At 44.2% G+C, this 15925-nt stretch overlaps 1 protein-coding gene across 6 annotated transcripts in view; it reads left to right on the top strand.

Moving 5' to 3' along the window:
* Nucleotides 1-15925, top strand: part of HHAT (hedgehog acyltransferase) — a 272872-nt gene that overhangs the window by 182901 nt on the left and 74046 nt on the right. Inside the window, exon 12 of one of the 6 annotated variants that reach the window (XM_069954812.1) lies at nt 6325-6708. The exons of 3 other annotated variants lie outside the window; for them this stretch is intronic. In XM_069954812.1, the coding sequence (XP_069810913.1) occupies nt 6325-6464 (140 nt within the window). In that variant the 3' untranslated portion in view covers nt 6465-6708. Of the gene's footprint in view, nt 1-6324; nt 6709-15925 lie in introns of those variants that run through there. 2 more of the 6 variants (XM_069954811.1, XM_069954818.1) reach the window with 2 other exon arrangements.

Below are 15925 nucleotides of genomic sequence, written 5' to 3'. Positions count from 1 at the left end.
CCTGGCAGGTGCAGTCTTGGCAAAGCCTCTGAGCCACTTTGCAGAATCAGGGCTCAGCGAGTGCTAACTGTTGTTCCAGCGGATTGTGCCAGCTCAACTCTTCTTGTTTATTTGGACACTCTTTGTGGTCTTTTTCTCCGGTGGATGGCTGCCAGTGTTACTTAAGCTGTAATTTAGCAATTGTTAACACTTTTGTCACCATAATGTGAGCTCGACGTCATAATTACGACTTTCAAAAGCAAAGTTTCTTTGGCTTGACACCTAGCGTTCACTTTTACAGTTTATATTGTTGTTTGTGTTTTCTGATCATGTTTTTTAGAGAGAGAGAGAAGTGAGAATTATAGAAACAGATGTATGAACATTTTGTACTGTCGTAGGCTTGGGAAATTGATGCAAGTATAATGCAGTTATTGGAGAGTTGAGCCAAGTGTTGCAGACTTTAAAGTGAATGTTTGGCCAGCCTGCCTGGATAGGTCGGAAATGTTGTGCCATTACGTCATGGCCATTCATAGAACTCAACTAAGAAAACCCCCTTTATGGAGCTAAAATTACCTTATTGAATTTTTACAGAATTTGAGTCTGGAGGAGGTGTGCCATGCTGTGGCACTGAAGCAGCTCAGCCCCGCCCCTTTGACACTTGGCTGAGAAAATAGGGGATTTTATAGGTTTGGGAACTACCATTATCATGGTAGGAGGAAGTATAGAATGAAACCTGAACTATCACACAAATAGTGCTAACTGTGTATGATGTCTCCTCTATAATACTTGTTTAGGCTAAGTTCCCACAACGTGAAAATTCATTAAAGGGGTGGTCCCACTCTTCTCTCCACTTCAGGTGTAGTTTGCAGTTATGCGCCATTTACTTAAATTCAACAGAGTTTGAAACTCCACCCAATCTGGAGACAAGAATGGGGCAAAAGTGGCCATGTTTTTGTAGCACTGGATAACCCCTTTAAACCATGGCCGTAGTCGTAGATTTGCAATCATGGCCATTATTTAATGAATTTACCGATCATATTGTCAGTTCTGTGCAGCAGCTCTTCATTGAACAGCAGCTGCACAAGACTGACAGAGCAGACAGTGTAAAGTGCAGGTCTGGCTAATTGGTTATTTGGAGTGTGGGCACATCCCAATGCACCCACATTCCAATTAAAACGTACACTGAACAGCCACAGGCTTACAGCGTGTGAACCCAGCCCTAGGCTGTGTGGTTTTGGTGGTTTCCCTACAGGAGCCACCTCTCGGCTGGGCCCTTCCCAGAGGCATATCTGGCTACTTCTGTGTTTGGAGGTTTGTAATTGAGGTTCCACAGGCTCTTTTTTTGCATATTCATGTTTCCAAGGGTTCAATGAAACTAGGATTTCACTGCATTGAGCTCTTTGAGATCAGTGATCTGTTTCCTGTACGGCTTTTCTAGGCATTGATCCCACCTAACCAGAATCCTGCTCAACACTGATGAGGGGCAACACCCTGAAACAGCTGTATGTGGATGGATACCTGGCCTTGATTTTTCCCTTGTGATTACATTGACTTAAAGGGTTACTTAATATGGTGGTTTCCCTACAGGAGCCACCTGTCGGCTGGGCCCTTCCCGGAGGGATATCTGGCTAGTCCTGTGCTTTGAGACTCTTAAATGAGGCTCCACGGGTCTTTTTTTGTATGTTCCTATAATGTCTCCTTCTGGCCATTTTACGGCCATCTTTTTAGATGGCCTTTGTTTTGGTGTAAAAATGTGGCTGTATTATGCAAATGATGGCCATCATATGCATAAACCTGCCGTGTTTTGGCACTAAGAAGACGAAGACTAAGGGCCCTATTCCGCGGGCCGAGCAACGATGTAAACGAGCGCCGATCTGCCTATTTCACGGCCCCGATTATCGTGAAACAAGGGCTGCAAGGACATAGTTACCGATGTCCTTGCAGCCCTTGTTTCATACATGTCCGGGCTGCAGGTCTTCTTCTCCCGGTCCCGCACCGGCTTCAGAGCGGAGCTGTCTGAACTGACAGACCGCTCAGCCAATCACTGGCCGCGGCGTTTCCGGACAGTGATTGGCTGAGCGGTCTGTAAGTTCAGACACCCCCGCTCCGAAGCCAATGCTGCCGCACGGGACCGGGAGAAGAAGACCTGCAGCCTGGACAGGTAATGTTTGGTTCTGCTGAAATCATCGGTCGCCGCCGCGCACCACTATTCCACCGTAGCGATGCGCTGGTTGCGAACGGCGATTTTAGGTCTGAACCTAAATGAACAATCAGCCGATGACACGATCATGATCACGCTGATCGTTCTCTCTATTCCACAGAGCGAAAATTATCGCTCCTGTGGAATAGGGCCCTAAGAAGTCCTAAAAGATGGGTCGTAAAATGGCCAAAATAAGATGTTGTGGGAACATAGTCCAAGTTTGACTTGCTGTAGGCAGTACTGAATTGATCTCAGCTGCAGTATCAGTCACCACTTATGGACAAGAGTGGCACTTTTTCTGAAAACAAAAAAGCATAGCATCGTCTATTCTTTTGGGTGTGGTTTGGGCTGTCTATGTTGAGCAGATTGTTACTTGCTAAGTGTTCAGGACCTTGTATGTGCCAGGTTTGGCAGATAACTTATTTCTTCAGTGAGTTAGGCTCTGTATACTTTCTGCATGCCTTGCTTCCAAATTGAGTACATTTACTTCTTACCACACTGAAGGACCGTGTGCTATTCTGCTCCTAACCGTTACCGTTTTCCCCCCTCCTTATTCTGTTGTCATCAGGCTACCAGTTTTTATGTGATTTTTTGTTTTTCTATTTGTTACTTATGTGTTTTATATAATGTGATTTAATATTTTTTTTTATTTTACTTTTTACTATACCTCCGTCTTTGCTCTATTTTTGGTCCGTTTTTGGTTTGGTTTAACGTGTTTGGATGTGGGAGGTTTACTCTTACTTATTTTGGCCTTTTTTGGTTTCAAAATCTAATCTTTTGCAGCCCTTTTAAGTCTACAGCAACGTCCTATCGGGGATATGTAGTGGGATTGTCACCTTGTTGGGGCCGCTGCATTATGAGAGGTTCATATACGGACTAGTGTAAAGCATTGTTATGGGGAACTAATGGCTGCCAAGTAGTAACATAACATAAAACTAGCCTGATATTTTTATAAAACAACGCCAGGAACCTTCCCCTCCCCTAATGGCAGAGGACAAGTTAACACTGATAAATACAAGAAGATAAATGAATGTCGTAGATGAAATGTTTTGTCGGAGAGAACATAAGTCAGTGTTAGCGAGACAGGGACTTATCACCGGAACACAGACCTCGCCGCTCGCCATCACTTGTTTTATGTAATTCTCAGAAGACGGGGACAGCTGGATTGTTTGAGGATCTTAGATGTGTTTGTGTTGGGAACGAGAGAGGAAAACACATTTCCTGCCATGCGGCTGATTTTCTCTAATTGCAGATCAGTATTGGAAACAAACAGAAAAAGAAATGGAACGGCTTCAGTGCCGATTCGGCGTCAGGGATTACTTCTTATTCCGTAGTTTTTCTTCCCGATGACTGATACCCTTTGTCAGACATTGCCGGTCACAGAATGTCCAGGATCTGGACCTATTTTTATCGTTGATCGTTCGCAAATCGTTCGCATGTAGTAAGACGTTGTTCGCAGTAGCATCGAAAGCAGTTGCAACGACAGGACGAACGCAGTAACCATCATCGTTCCTTGTAATTGGGTGAACGATTTCAGGTCGTTTGCTCTAGCGGTCGTTCGAGTTCGTTTATCAATAATTGTTGATCGTCAAAAAATTCTTCATGTAATAGTACCCTAACCAACAAGGCCCATTGATAATTATACAGTTAGGGCCAGAAATATTTGGACAGTGACACAATTTTCGCGAGTTGGGCTCTGCGTGCCACTGCATTATATTTGAAATGAAACCTCTACAACAGAATTCAAGTGCAGATTGTTACGTTTAATTTGAAGGTTTGAACAAAAATATCTGATAGAAAATGTAGGAATTGTACACATTTCTTTACAAACACTCCACATTTTAGGAGCTCAAAAGTAATTGGACAAATAAACATAACCCAAACAAAATATTTTTTTTTCAATATTTTGTTGCGAATTCTTTGGAGGCAATCACTGCCTTAAGTCTGGAACCCATGGACATCACCAAACGCTGGGTTTCCTCCTTTTTAATGCTTTGCCAGGCCTTTACAGCCGCAGCCTTCAGGTCTTGCTTGTTTATGGGTCTTTCCGTCTTAAGGCTGGGTTCACACTATGTATATTTGAGGCTGTATTTGGTCCTCATGTCAGGTCCTCATAGCAACCAAAACCAGTAGTGGATTGAAAACACAGAAAGGCTCTGTTCACACTATGTTGAAATTGAGTGGATGGCCGCCATATAACGGTAAATATCTTCCATTATTTCAATACAACAGCCGTTGTTTTAAAATAACAGCAAATATTTGCCATTAACCCTTAGGGGACACAGCCAGTTTTCATTTTTGCGTTTTCGTTTTTCCCTCCTCGTGTATATAAGGCCATAGCGCCTGCATTTTTCCACCTAGAGACCCAAATGAGCCCTTATTTTTTGCGCAACTAATTGTACTTTGCTATGGCAGATGTAATTTTTGCCTAAAATGTGCTGGGAAACCAGAAAAAAATTATATGTGTGGTGAAATTGAAAAAAAAAAATGTTTTTTTTTTATTTGGGGGGGGGGGTTGTTTTTACTATGTTCGCCCTGGGGTAAAACTGACTCGTTATATATGTTCCTTAAGTTGTTACGATTACAACGATATGTAACATGTATAACTTTTATTTGATTTGATGGCTTGTAAAAAATTAAAACCTTTTAAAGAAAATATATGTTCCTTAAAACCGCTCCATTCCCAGGCTTATAGCGCTTTTATCCTTTGGTCTATGGGTCTGTGTCAGGTGTCATTTTTTGCCCCATGATGTGATCTTTCTATCGGTACCTTGATTGCGCATATATGACTTTTTGATCGCTTTTTATTACAATTATTCTGGATTTGATGCGACCAAAAATGCGCAATTTTGCACTTTGGGATTTTTTTGCGCTGCCGCCGTTTACCGTGTGAGATCAGGAATGTGATTAATTAATAGTTCGGGCGATTACGCATGCGGCGATAGCAAACATGTTTGTTTATTAATTAATTTATTTATTTTTATTTATAAAATGGGGAAAGGGGGGTGATTCAGACTTTTATTAGGGGAGGGGATTTTGTGTTATTAAAAATACATTTTTCTTTTACTTTACACATATACTAGAAGCCCCCCTGGGGTTAGGGTTATTCCCCCTGGGGTTAGGGTTATTCCCCCTGGGGTTAGGGTTATTCCCCTGGGGTTAGGGTTATTCCCCTGGGGTTAGGGTTATTCCCCCTGGGGGACTTCTAGTATATGCACTCTGATCTCTCATAGAGATCCATGCAGTATAGTTATACTGCATGAATCCATGAGATCGGTGTTCTATTACTTTTGGCTGCTGCAGCCAAAAGCAATAGAATGCCGAGCCAGGATCAGCGCCATTACGGAGCAGACCCCGGCCCGGGATGGATGCGGGGATCGCCCCCCCGCAATCGCGCCGCAGGGGGGCGATCCCCCCACTAGACCACCAGGTATTGAGATGAGCAAGTATTTAGAAGCAGCTGTCAACTTTGACAGCTGCTTCTAAGTACTTAATTAGCGGGCACGGCGATCGGACCGTGCCCGCTAATAGCCGAGATCCCGGGCTACACGCGGCACCCGGGATCGCGGCAGTTCAGAGGGGGGTCGCCGCGCGACCCCCCTCTGAACTCCAATAGCGGCACGAGGACGTTCAATAACGTCCTGGTGCAGCTATGGGTTAAATGACGGCCATCCACTCAATTACAACATTATGTAAACAGATCCTTTCTGTGTTTTCAATCCACTCCTGGTTTTGGTTGCTATACAGCCTCAAATATACGTAGTGTGAACCCAGCCTGAGTCTGGATTTGTTTTTCGGCAAATGTAACTCTGGCCTGTCTATTTTTGGAATTGATGAATGGTTTGCATCTAGATGTGAACCCTTTGTATTTACTTTCATTGAGTTTTCTCTTTACTGTTGACTTAAAAACAGATACACCTACTTCCCTGAGAGTGTTCTGGACTTCAGTTGATGTTGTGAACGGGTTCTTCTTCACCAAAGTATGCGGTGATCACCCACCACTGTTGTCTTCCGTGGACGCCCAGGCCCTTTTGAGTTCCCAAGCTCACCAGTCAATTCCTTTTTTCTCAGAATGTACCCGACTGTTGATTTTGCTACTCCAAGCATGTCTGCTTTCTCTCTGATGGATTTTTCCTTTTTTTCAGCCTCAGGATGTTCTGCTTCTCCTCAATTGAGAGTTCCTTTGACCGCATATTGTCTGGTCACAGCAACAGCTTCCAAATGCAAAACCACACACCTGGAATCAACCCCAGACCTTTTACCTACTTCATTGATTACAGGTTAACGAGGGAGACGCCTTCAGAGTTAATTGCAACCCTTAAAGTCCATTGTCCAATTACTTTTGGTCCCTTGAAAAAGAGGAGGCTATGCATTACAGAGCTATGATTCCTAAACCCTTTCTCCGATTTGGATGTGGAAACTCTCATATTGCAGCTGGGAGTGTGCACTTTCAGCCCATATTATATATACAATTGTATTTCTGAACATGTTTTTGTAAACAGCTAAAATAACAAAACTTGTGTCACTGTCCAAATATTTCTGGCCCTAACTGTATATATATATATATATATATATATATATATATATATATATATAATATATATATTCATATTCAATCCCCTCCTCTTGTCTGATGCCTACTTCATTCTCTGCTGACTGTATGGTCCACCTGACTGTGGCTTTGCCTGCTGATTTTGTACTACGACTTCATCATCTCCCAACCATAACATAACCATGACATAATCGTTGCTTATGTGGTCAACTCCAGGTGTGGTGAACCCTTGTGGGGACTAAAGCTTAAGAATTTACAGTCCTGTATCCCAAAGCCATACAAATCCAATATCGATGGATCAGCTTTTGAATAACGGTGGCTGAAGAAGTTGGATGCAGCCCTAGGGAGCCCTGGAGAACATGGATACAGACATAGACCACAAACGACTGTATCCAACTCCGTCAGCCACAGGTATACAAATGCCGAGCCATCGGACTTGAGTGACGCAAATAAATGAATGAAAAGTCGTGTGTAACGTAGAGAAGCGGTTGTGTACTGCAAAGTTTTGTCCCTTTTTTTCCCCCAGTACTTGCATCTAATGTAGGGCCAGTCACTAGGAACAACTGACCCCCAACTTACACAATAACTTTATTTATACACAATTATATTGTCCAAAAATAAAGTTTGACTTATGAAGCAAAAACATCAAACTGCAGTTTTGTTTAGTTGTTGTTGAGAAGATCGCGGGGGTCATACAGAAATGACAAGCTTGCAGAAATGCCCCGCAGACCATACCGAGTCCGTTTTTAGAATCAATTTCATTATTTATAAGAGGTTTCAGTACATTTTTGACATAAAAAATTCACCACTTTTGTAGAGGCCGGCCAGGTGTCCCAGGGCTTTCAGCTATAATGGGAAGTTACGTAAGACTGGGAAATGTTGAAGGAGAAGTCCGGCCAAAATTATTTTTTTATATGTTATTACTGATGGAAAGTTATACAATTTTCTAATGTACATTAATTATGGGAAATGCTCATATACTGCTATTTCCCAAAATTTAGTAGATCAGGGAGTGTTAGAATTCTCTCAGAAGCAGTGACGTCACGACAAATGGTGTAATTCCTATGGAGTGTCCAGCAGGGACGCACTATATATACAAGTCAATGAGTACCATTGACTTCTATATATAGTGCGCCCCTGCTGGACACTCTATAGAATCAATGGATGTGTGTATGTAATGTAATGTTATGTACTGTACTTTGTGATTGAATACATTTGCAGGGCACCGAACAGGGAGGGAGAGAAGTGCCATCTACTTCCTCCCTCCCTCCCTGCTCAGTGCTGGGCACATATACACAGTACTACTCCCCCATTATCTGCAGATAATGGGGGAGTAGTACTTGTGCTATCTATCCCCATCACATCGCCGCCGCTGCTGCTCAAACAGGGGCTGCTTTTCATGCCCCCTCCTCCGCTTGAAACGAACTATTGCGCCGCTGACTCCCCGCCGCCCGCGCCGGTCCTCACACTATCCTGCCGCCCGCGCCGGTCCTTACACTACCGCGCCGCTGACTCCCCGCGCTGCTCCTCACACTACCCCGCTGCTGACTCCCCGCGCCGCTCCTCACACTACCCTGCCGCCGGCCGCCGCACTCTGCTCCTACATACCGGCTCCCGGTCCGCCCTCCATGCCGGCCGCGTCAGCCCTCCCCCACCCCGCAGGGAGCACCAGGAAGCATCGGGAGCGCCGTGGGAGGACTGACGCGGCCGACATGCAGGGCGAACCGGGAGCCCGTATGTAGGAGCAGAGAGCGGCGGCCGGCGGCAGGGTAGTGTGAGGAGCGGCGCAGGGAGTCAGCGGCGGGGTAGTGTGAGGAGCAGCGCAGGGAGTCAGCAGCGGGGTAATGTGAGGAGCGGTGCAGGGAGTCAGCGGCGGGGTAGTGTGAGGACTGGCGCGGGCGGCGGGGAGTCAGTGGCGCAATAGTTCATTTCAAGCGGAGGAGGAGGAGGCATGAAGAGCAGCCCCAGTGTGAGCAGCGATGTGATGGGGATAGATAGCACAGGTACTACTCCCCCATTATCTGCAGATAATGGGGGAGTAGTACTGTGTATATGTGTCCAGCACTGAGCAGGGAGGGAGGGGGAGGTAGACGCATGGGCCCCTCTCTCTCCCTGCTCGGTGCCCTGCAAATGTATTCATTGAATACATTTATGGGATACTTTGGGGAGCAAGGACACTTGCTCCCCAAAGTATTCCATAAATGTATTCAATCACAAAGTACAGTACATAACATTACATTACATACACACATCCATTGATTCTATAGAGTGTCCAGCAGGGGCGCACTATATATAGAAGTCAATGGTACTCTTTGACTTCTATATATAGTGCGCCCCTGCTGGACACTCCATAGAAATTACACCATTTGTCGTGACGTCACTGCTTCTGAGAGAATTCTAACACTTCCTGATACACCAAATTAAGGGAAAGAGCAGTATATGAGCATTTCCCATAATTAATGTACATTAGAAAATTGTATAACTTTCCATCAGTAATAACATTTAAAAAAATAATTTTGGCCGGACTTCTCCTTTAAAGGGGTTCCATCATCTTTACAAATAAAGTTTCATAGTCTTGAAAAATGTGATAAGAAAATTAAAAGTGGTATTCCCATCTTGACTAATACAGTTATTCCTGTTGGACTCGTCAAGTTATATGTTTTGGGGCATAGATTTATTTAGCGAACTTGTCTCCTTCTCCTTATATACTGCTCTTTCTGTCCTATTGTTGACAGCTTGTTGTCTAGGTTACCGACCAAGACTCTAAGGGTCCTATTAGATGGGCCACCGACGGCCCGATCAATAATGTAAATAAGGGCTGATCTGCTAGATCGGCACTCATTTACTGAGCCTATTACACGGCTCGATAATGGTTTAGGAAGGGCTGCATGGACATCATTCGCAATGTCTGTGCAGCCCTTGCGCTAAACTGTTCATACATTACCCCTCCATGCTCCTGGTCTCCTCCTGCCCTCAACTCGCTTCCCGGCGGCTGCAGCTTCAGAGTGTCCTGTTTGAGCTGACAGGCTACTCAGCCAACCACTGGCCAGGACCACCACGGACCACCACCTGTTTTGGAGCTGCAGCCACCAGGAAGCGAGCAGAAGGCAGAAGAAGATCAGGAGTGTGGAGTGGTAATGTATAAAAGTGTATCTAATCATTGGTCGCCAGCCACCCATCCTTATTACACATAGCGATGCTTGGTCGGCGGCTGATGATTTTAGGTTCAGACCTAAAGACATGATCAGCCGATGATCGTTGTCATCGGCTGATTGTTGTCTCTATTACACGGAGCGAGAAGCAGGTTGATTCGTCCGATTATGAATCCGTGTAATAGTGCCCTAAAAGCAGTGATCTGGCTGGTATATATATATATATATATATATATATATATATATATATATATATATTTAGCTGTAAAGTAGACTTATATAGTTATGGTGTATACATACTCTATAATATAAATATGTATACTACAGAAATACCAACCAGGCCACTGCTTTTAGAGCAGAGTGGTGTTCGGTAACCTAGACAATAAGCTGTCAACAATGGGAGGGAAAGAGAAGCATATCAGGAGAAGGAGGCAAGTTTGCTAAATAAATGTATCTGCAAAAATATCAAACTTGACAATCCTACAAGTATAACTATATTAATTAAGATGGGAATTAAAGAGGTACTCCGGGCTGGGGGCCTTTTCTGTGAGCAGCCGTGGAGGGGATGGATATATAGTCCGCCGGTCACTTTCCTCCCCGGTTCAAGCGGTGGGTCCCCGATCACGCCACCCCGTTCTCCCGTCCGGCTGCCGCTTCCTGGTCTGAGCTGCGGCTTGAGACGTGGCGTCTCAAGGCAGCTCAGCCATTTAGCGGCCAAGGCGGGACCCCACTACGACCGCAGCCGCAGCTCAGACCAGGAAGTGCCAGATAAACGGGAGACTGGGGCGTCGCAATCCAGGACCCGGTGCTGGAATCGGGGAGGTAAGTGACCGGCGGCCTCTATATACACCCCCTCCCCGGCCATACACTGAAAATGATCCCAGCCCGGAGTACCCCTTTAAGTTGAGAAAAAATCTCAGTACCCGAAAACTTCATTGCACTTATGTATACTATATAGAGTTGAGCGAATCTCAAGCACGTTCAGGTCTGTTCGAACCGGAGCATTCTGCAGTTAACTACCGGTGGTTGCAGAACTTGGATGCAGCCCTAAGGATGTTGTTGTAAAATAACGGACGTTGTTTACCATTAAATGTTGGCTGTCCAATGGCTGTCTTATTGACGGTATGTGAACATAGCCTATAGCTGTGTTTTTTTAGGACTCCCTAGGGCTGCAGCCACCCGTGATCAAGTAGCCCACACTGGGGTTCTGGATACTCAGTTAAATGTTTTTGCTTTTAAAGAATGATGAAACTTAGGGGGGGGGGGGGGGGGGGGTCGGTAATGTTTATTGTGCTAAAAAATTTCTTTGCTTTACTGTCATTTTATCTTCTAATTTCCCCGAAAAGCTTTGACCAAAGCAGGAAAAGAGTCATCGGTCGAAGGTGGTTTTAGTGGTAATGTCTAATATCCGTCCGCCTTTAGAGGTATCTTAAGCATTGGAAATACTTCAGAGTGACAGCCAATCTCTCTCCCGTAAACATTGTGTGCACTCGGCTTAATTTAAAGGGTCGGAATACTGCGCTTTATGACACTTTAAGAAAGCGACAGCAGAGCGGGCGGCTCAGATGTTTATTTTATTATAGTTTTGTGGCTTCAGGGATAGCACCATTGAGTTGAAGTGGATACTTTATGTCTTGCCGAAGGGCCTGGCGGTTTAATGCTCTGTTCCATTAGGTTAAAGAATAGAAGCGTGATACAGTCCGTACATGGAACATATTGTTGCTGAGAAGATGTTCACCTTAGAAAATAGAAGAGGTTGTGCTTATCGGGGCTCATGCATACATATCATCCATTAAGGCTCAATACACAATAGCGTCATCGCTTATCTCACTAACAGTACCATGACAGCTTTACAGCTACTATTGCATCCACTCATGAATACAAATGTTTACTATTGCACTTTAACCCTTTAAGTAAAACAGTGGATTGGACCAGGCCAATTTTCATTTTTGCATTTTAGTTTTTTCCTCCTTGCCTTGTGAGAGTTATATTGCTTATTTTTCGACCTACAGGGCTGTTTGGGGACTTTTTTTTTGTGCCATGATCTTTAGTTTTCAATGGTACCATACATAGAGGGAACATTTTGATTGCTCTTTATTATTTTTTTTCTGATATATAATTTATCAAAAATCAATAGTTTTGGCACTTTTTTTTTTTGTTTATGCCGCTCATCGTATGGGAACACTATTGTTATATTTTATATAAGATATATAGTATGTTTATTTATCTGTGTTTTATATTTAAAGTGACTCTGTACCCACAATCTGTCCCCCCAAACCACTTGTACCTTCGGATAGCTGCTTTTAATCCAAGATCTGTCCTGGTGTCCGTTCGGCAGGTGATGCAGTTATTGTCCTAAAAAACTACTTTTAAACTGGCAGCCCCGTGCCCAACAGCCATGGCCTAGATTGTGTAGGCATTAGGCTGGCACAACCTCTCTGTCCCTCCTCCCCACCCTCCATAGCATTAGGAATGCTCCAGGCAGATTGTCTCCTATTCCTCACCTGTGTCAGCACGGCACATGGGCTGGATTGTTAGCGCACATGTGCAATGTTCAGACAGGAGAAAATGTTCTAGGGGCATTCCAAATGATGAAGAGGGTGGGGAGGAGGGACAGAACGGTGGTGCAAAGTTAGGGCACAGATACTCTAGGTTACGGCCGTTTTATACAGGGCTGCCAGTTTAAAAGTAGTTTTTTAGGACAATAACTGCATCACCTGCCGAACGGACCCCAGGACAGATCTTGCATTTAAAGCAGCTATCCGAAGGTACAAGTGGTTTTGGGGGGGGGGGGGGCACATTGTTGGTACAGAGTCGCTTTAAAATGGGAAATGGGAAAGAAACTGATACAGACTGCAATACAGATGGTTTTTCACGGATCACGGTGCTTGATAGTTGACTTAAAGGGGTCTTTTTCAACTGATATCAGAAAGTTATATAGATTTGTAATTTACTATTATTAAAAAATCTCAAGTCTTCCCATACTTATCAGCTGCTGTATGTCCTGCAGGAAATGTTGTTTTATTTTCAGTCTTAGACTGTTCTCTCTGCTGCTATCTTTTGCCGAGACAGGAACTCTGTCTCGGTTTTCTATGAATCCCCATAGAAAACCTCTCCTGCTCTGGACAGTTCCCGTCTCGGCCAGAGATGTCAGCAGAGAGCAGTGTGTCAAACTGAAAATAAAACAACATATTCTGTATGACATACAGCAGCTAATAAGTATGTGAAGACTGGAGATTTTTTTAATAGAAGTAAATTAAAAATCTATATAACTTTCTGATATCAGTTGATTTGAAAGAAAAAATTTTTGCTGGACAAAAATCACTGCATGTGTGAATAAGTCCTAATAGTTCACTAGCATATATGATACTTTGTAATGTATGCTATCAGTATCTTTGCTTTCCAGCATCCAGTAGTCCCCACCGTAATTATACACATTAGTCATCAAAAAGTTTCTCTATGGTGAAGAAAGTGCAAATAGATAAATAGAAGGGGGTGGAGGAGGGAGATGCAGCTGCAGTTTCTCACCTTTGATCAAGGGGAGGAGGAGACTCCATAAAGACTGTGTTTAATAAGTTTTTGCCTCCAAAAAGGAAACAGTCAAAAACAAACCCAGATATAAAGTGACTTTTCCGACCAGTTCCAGGTGTGTCTACGTACAATATGAGGCTGTTTTCCTGATTTCCCGGGGACATCAGGATTTTCAGTATAAATATTTCAAGGCATCAGGATTTACAAATGAAAAAAAAAACTATTTCTGTGGCCGTCTCTGATTCGGAGGAATGTTGGCGTGAAAGGGAAATTACTTACACGCTTATTTTTGCTTTACCCCGGGCGATACAGATTGCCCTACTTTCTCCATGCTTATTCCATGATACTGAGCCAATGGGCACTTTGGTGCTGGGTTATTCCAAGTATTTAATGAAAATCTGTGACAAGTTGGTAGTTTAGAAATATGAGATAATTATAATAATAAGCGAGGTCTTCCCGGCGGTATCGCTAGTTACGTCCTCATGGAGATTACTTATTTGTTACATTTATGATTATTTGCAAACACATCACTATTACAGCGGATCTATTTCTGGTGTCAGTGCGAGCGTCCGATCGGGAGGGAATAGGTATTTTTTTATAAATTGATGCAGTATTTTCATGTACAAATGTGTTTTAATACTCCCAGGAGCCATAGAGAAAGGTTGTAAGTCCTGATTTCCTGTCCCATTCATAGAGAAAACTTGAGAGTCCTACTTCCCCCATTCCTACTCATAGTAAAAGCCTGTGAGTCCTTTCTTCCCCTCACCTATAGAGAAAGCCTGTGAGTCCTGCTCCCCCCCATCCATAGAGAAAACTTGTGAGTCCTGCTTCCCCGCACATATAGAGAAAGCCTGTGAGTCCTGCTTCCCCGCCCATCCATAGAGAAAGCCTGTGAGTCCTGCTTCCCCCACCCGTCCATAGAGAAAGCCTGTGAGTCCTGCTTCCCCCACCTGTCCATAGAGAAAGCCTGTGAGTCCTGCTACTGCCCCCCATCCATAGAGAAAGCCTGTGAGTCCTGCTACCGCCCCCCATCCATAGAGAAAGCCTGTGAGTCCTGCTTCTCCACCTATCCATAGAGAAAGCCTGTGAGTCCTGTTTCCCCGCCCATCCATAGAAATAGCCTCTGAGTCCTGCTTCCCCACCCATCCACAGAGAAAGCTTGTGAGTCCTGCTTCCCCTCACCTATAGAGAAAGCCTGTGAGTCCTGCTACCGCCCCCCATCCATAGAGAAAGCCTGTGAGTCCTGCTTCTCCACCTATCCATAGAGAAAGCCTGTGAGTCCTGCTTCCACCATCCATAGAGAAAGCCTGTGAGTCCTGCTTCTACCATCCATAGAGAAAGCTTGTGAGTCCTACTTTCCCCATCCATAGAGAAAGCTTGTGAGTCCTGCTTTCCCCATCCATAGAGAAAGCGTGTGAGTCCTGCTTCCCCCCCATCCGTAGAGAAAGCTTGTGAGTCCTGCTTCTCCCATTCATACAGAAAGCTTGTGAGTCCTGCTTCTCCCATTCATACAGAAAGCTTGTGAGTCCTACTTTCCCCATCCGTAGAGAAAGCTTGTGAGTCCTGCTTCTCCCATTCATAGAGAAAGCTGTGAGTCCTGCTTCCCCCCCATCCGTAGAGAAAGCCTGTGAGTCCTGCTTCTCCCATTTATAGAGAAAGCTTGTGAGTCCTGCTTCCCCTCACCTATAGAAAAAGCCTGTGAGTCCTGCTTCCTGATTCTTGTGTCTTCAGTAGAACACAGCAGATCAGAACTGGGGGGAGGAGACTGAATAGATAATAAAAAGTATGGAAGGAATTGTTAGTCTCCTCATGGGCAGCAACATATGAAAAGTTATATTTGAGCGGAAGATCCCCTTCCTGCTTGAGCAGGGACCAACGTGGGCCCCCGATAAGGCTGCTGACTGTCTAAGCGGGGCTGACACGTCGCTACCCGGGTCCCTGCTATGACCAGGAATGGGATCTTCCGCTCAAGTTTTTATGTGTTGCTGCCCATAGTGAGGCTAACATTTCCTTCCATCTTTTGTGTCAGTATTATAATCATCAGTAGTCGCACACATCTTTCTGTGCAAACAAGAATGTGCAGGCGACTATTGTGAAGTTAAAGGGGTTATCCAGCGAAAATCTTTTTCTTTGAAATTAACTGGTTTCTGAAAGTTATACAGATTTATAATTTACTTCTATCTAAAAATCTCAAGTCTTCCCATAAATATCAGCTGCTGCATGTCCTGCAGGAAATATTGTTTTCTTTTCAGTTTAACACGGTTCTCCCTGCTGCCACCTCTGTCCATATCAGGAACTGTACAGAACAGTAGCAAATCTCCATAGAAAACCTCTCCTGCTCTAGACAGTTCCTGACATGGACAGAAAGCACTGTGTCAGACTGGAAAGGATACACTTCCTGCAGGACATACAGCAGCTGATAAGTACTGGAAGACTGAAGATTTTTAAATAGAAGAAAATTACAAATCCATATAACTTTCTGAAACCAGTTGATTAAAATTTTTTTCACTG

This window comes from Dendropsophus ebraccatus, chromosome 15, assembly GCF_027789765.1.
Source record: "Dendropsophus ebraccatus isolate aDenEbr1 chromosome 15, aDenEbr1.pat, whole genome shotgun sequence".
Classification (NCBI taxonomy): Eukaryota; Metazoa; Chordata; class Amphibia; order Anura; family Hylidae; genus Dendropsophus; species Dendropsophus ebraccatus.
This window is presented reverse-complemented; position numbering and strand designations above follow the sequence as displayed.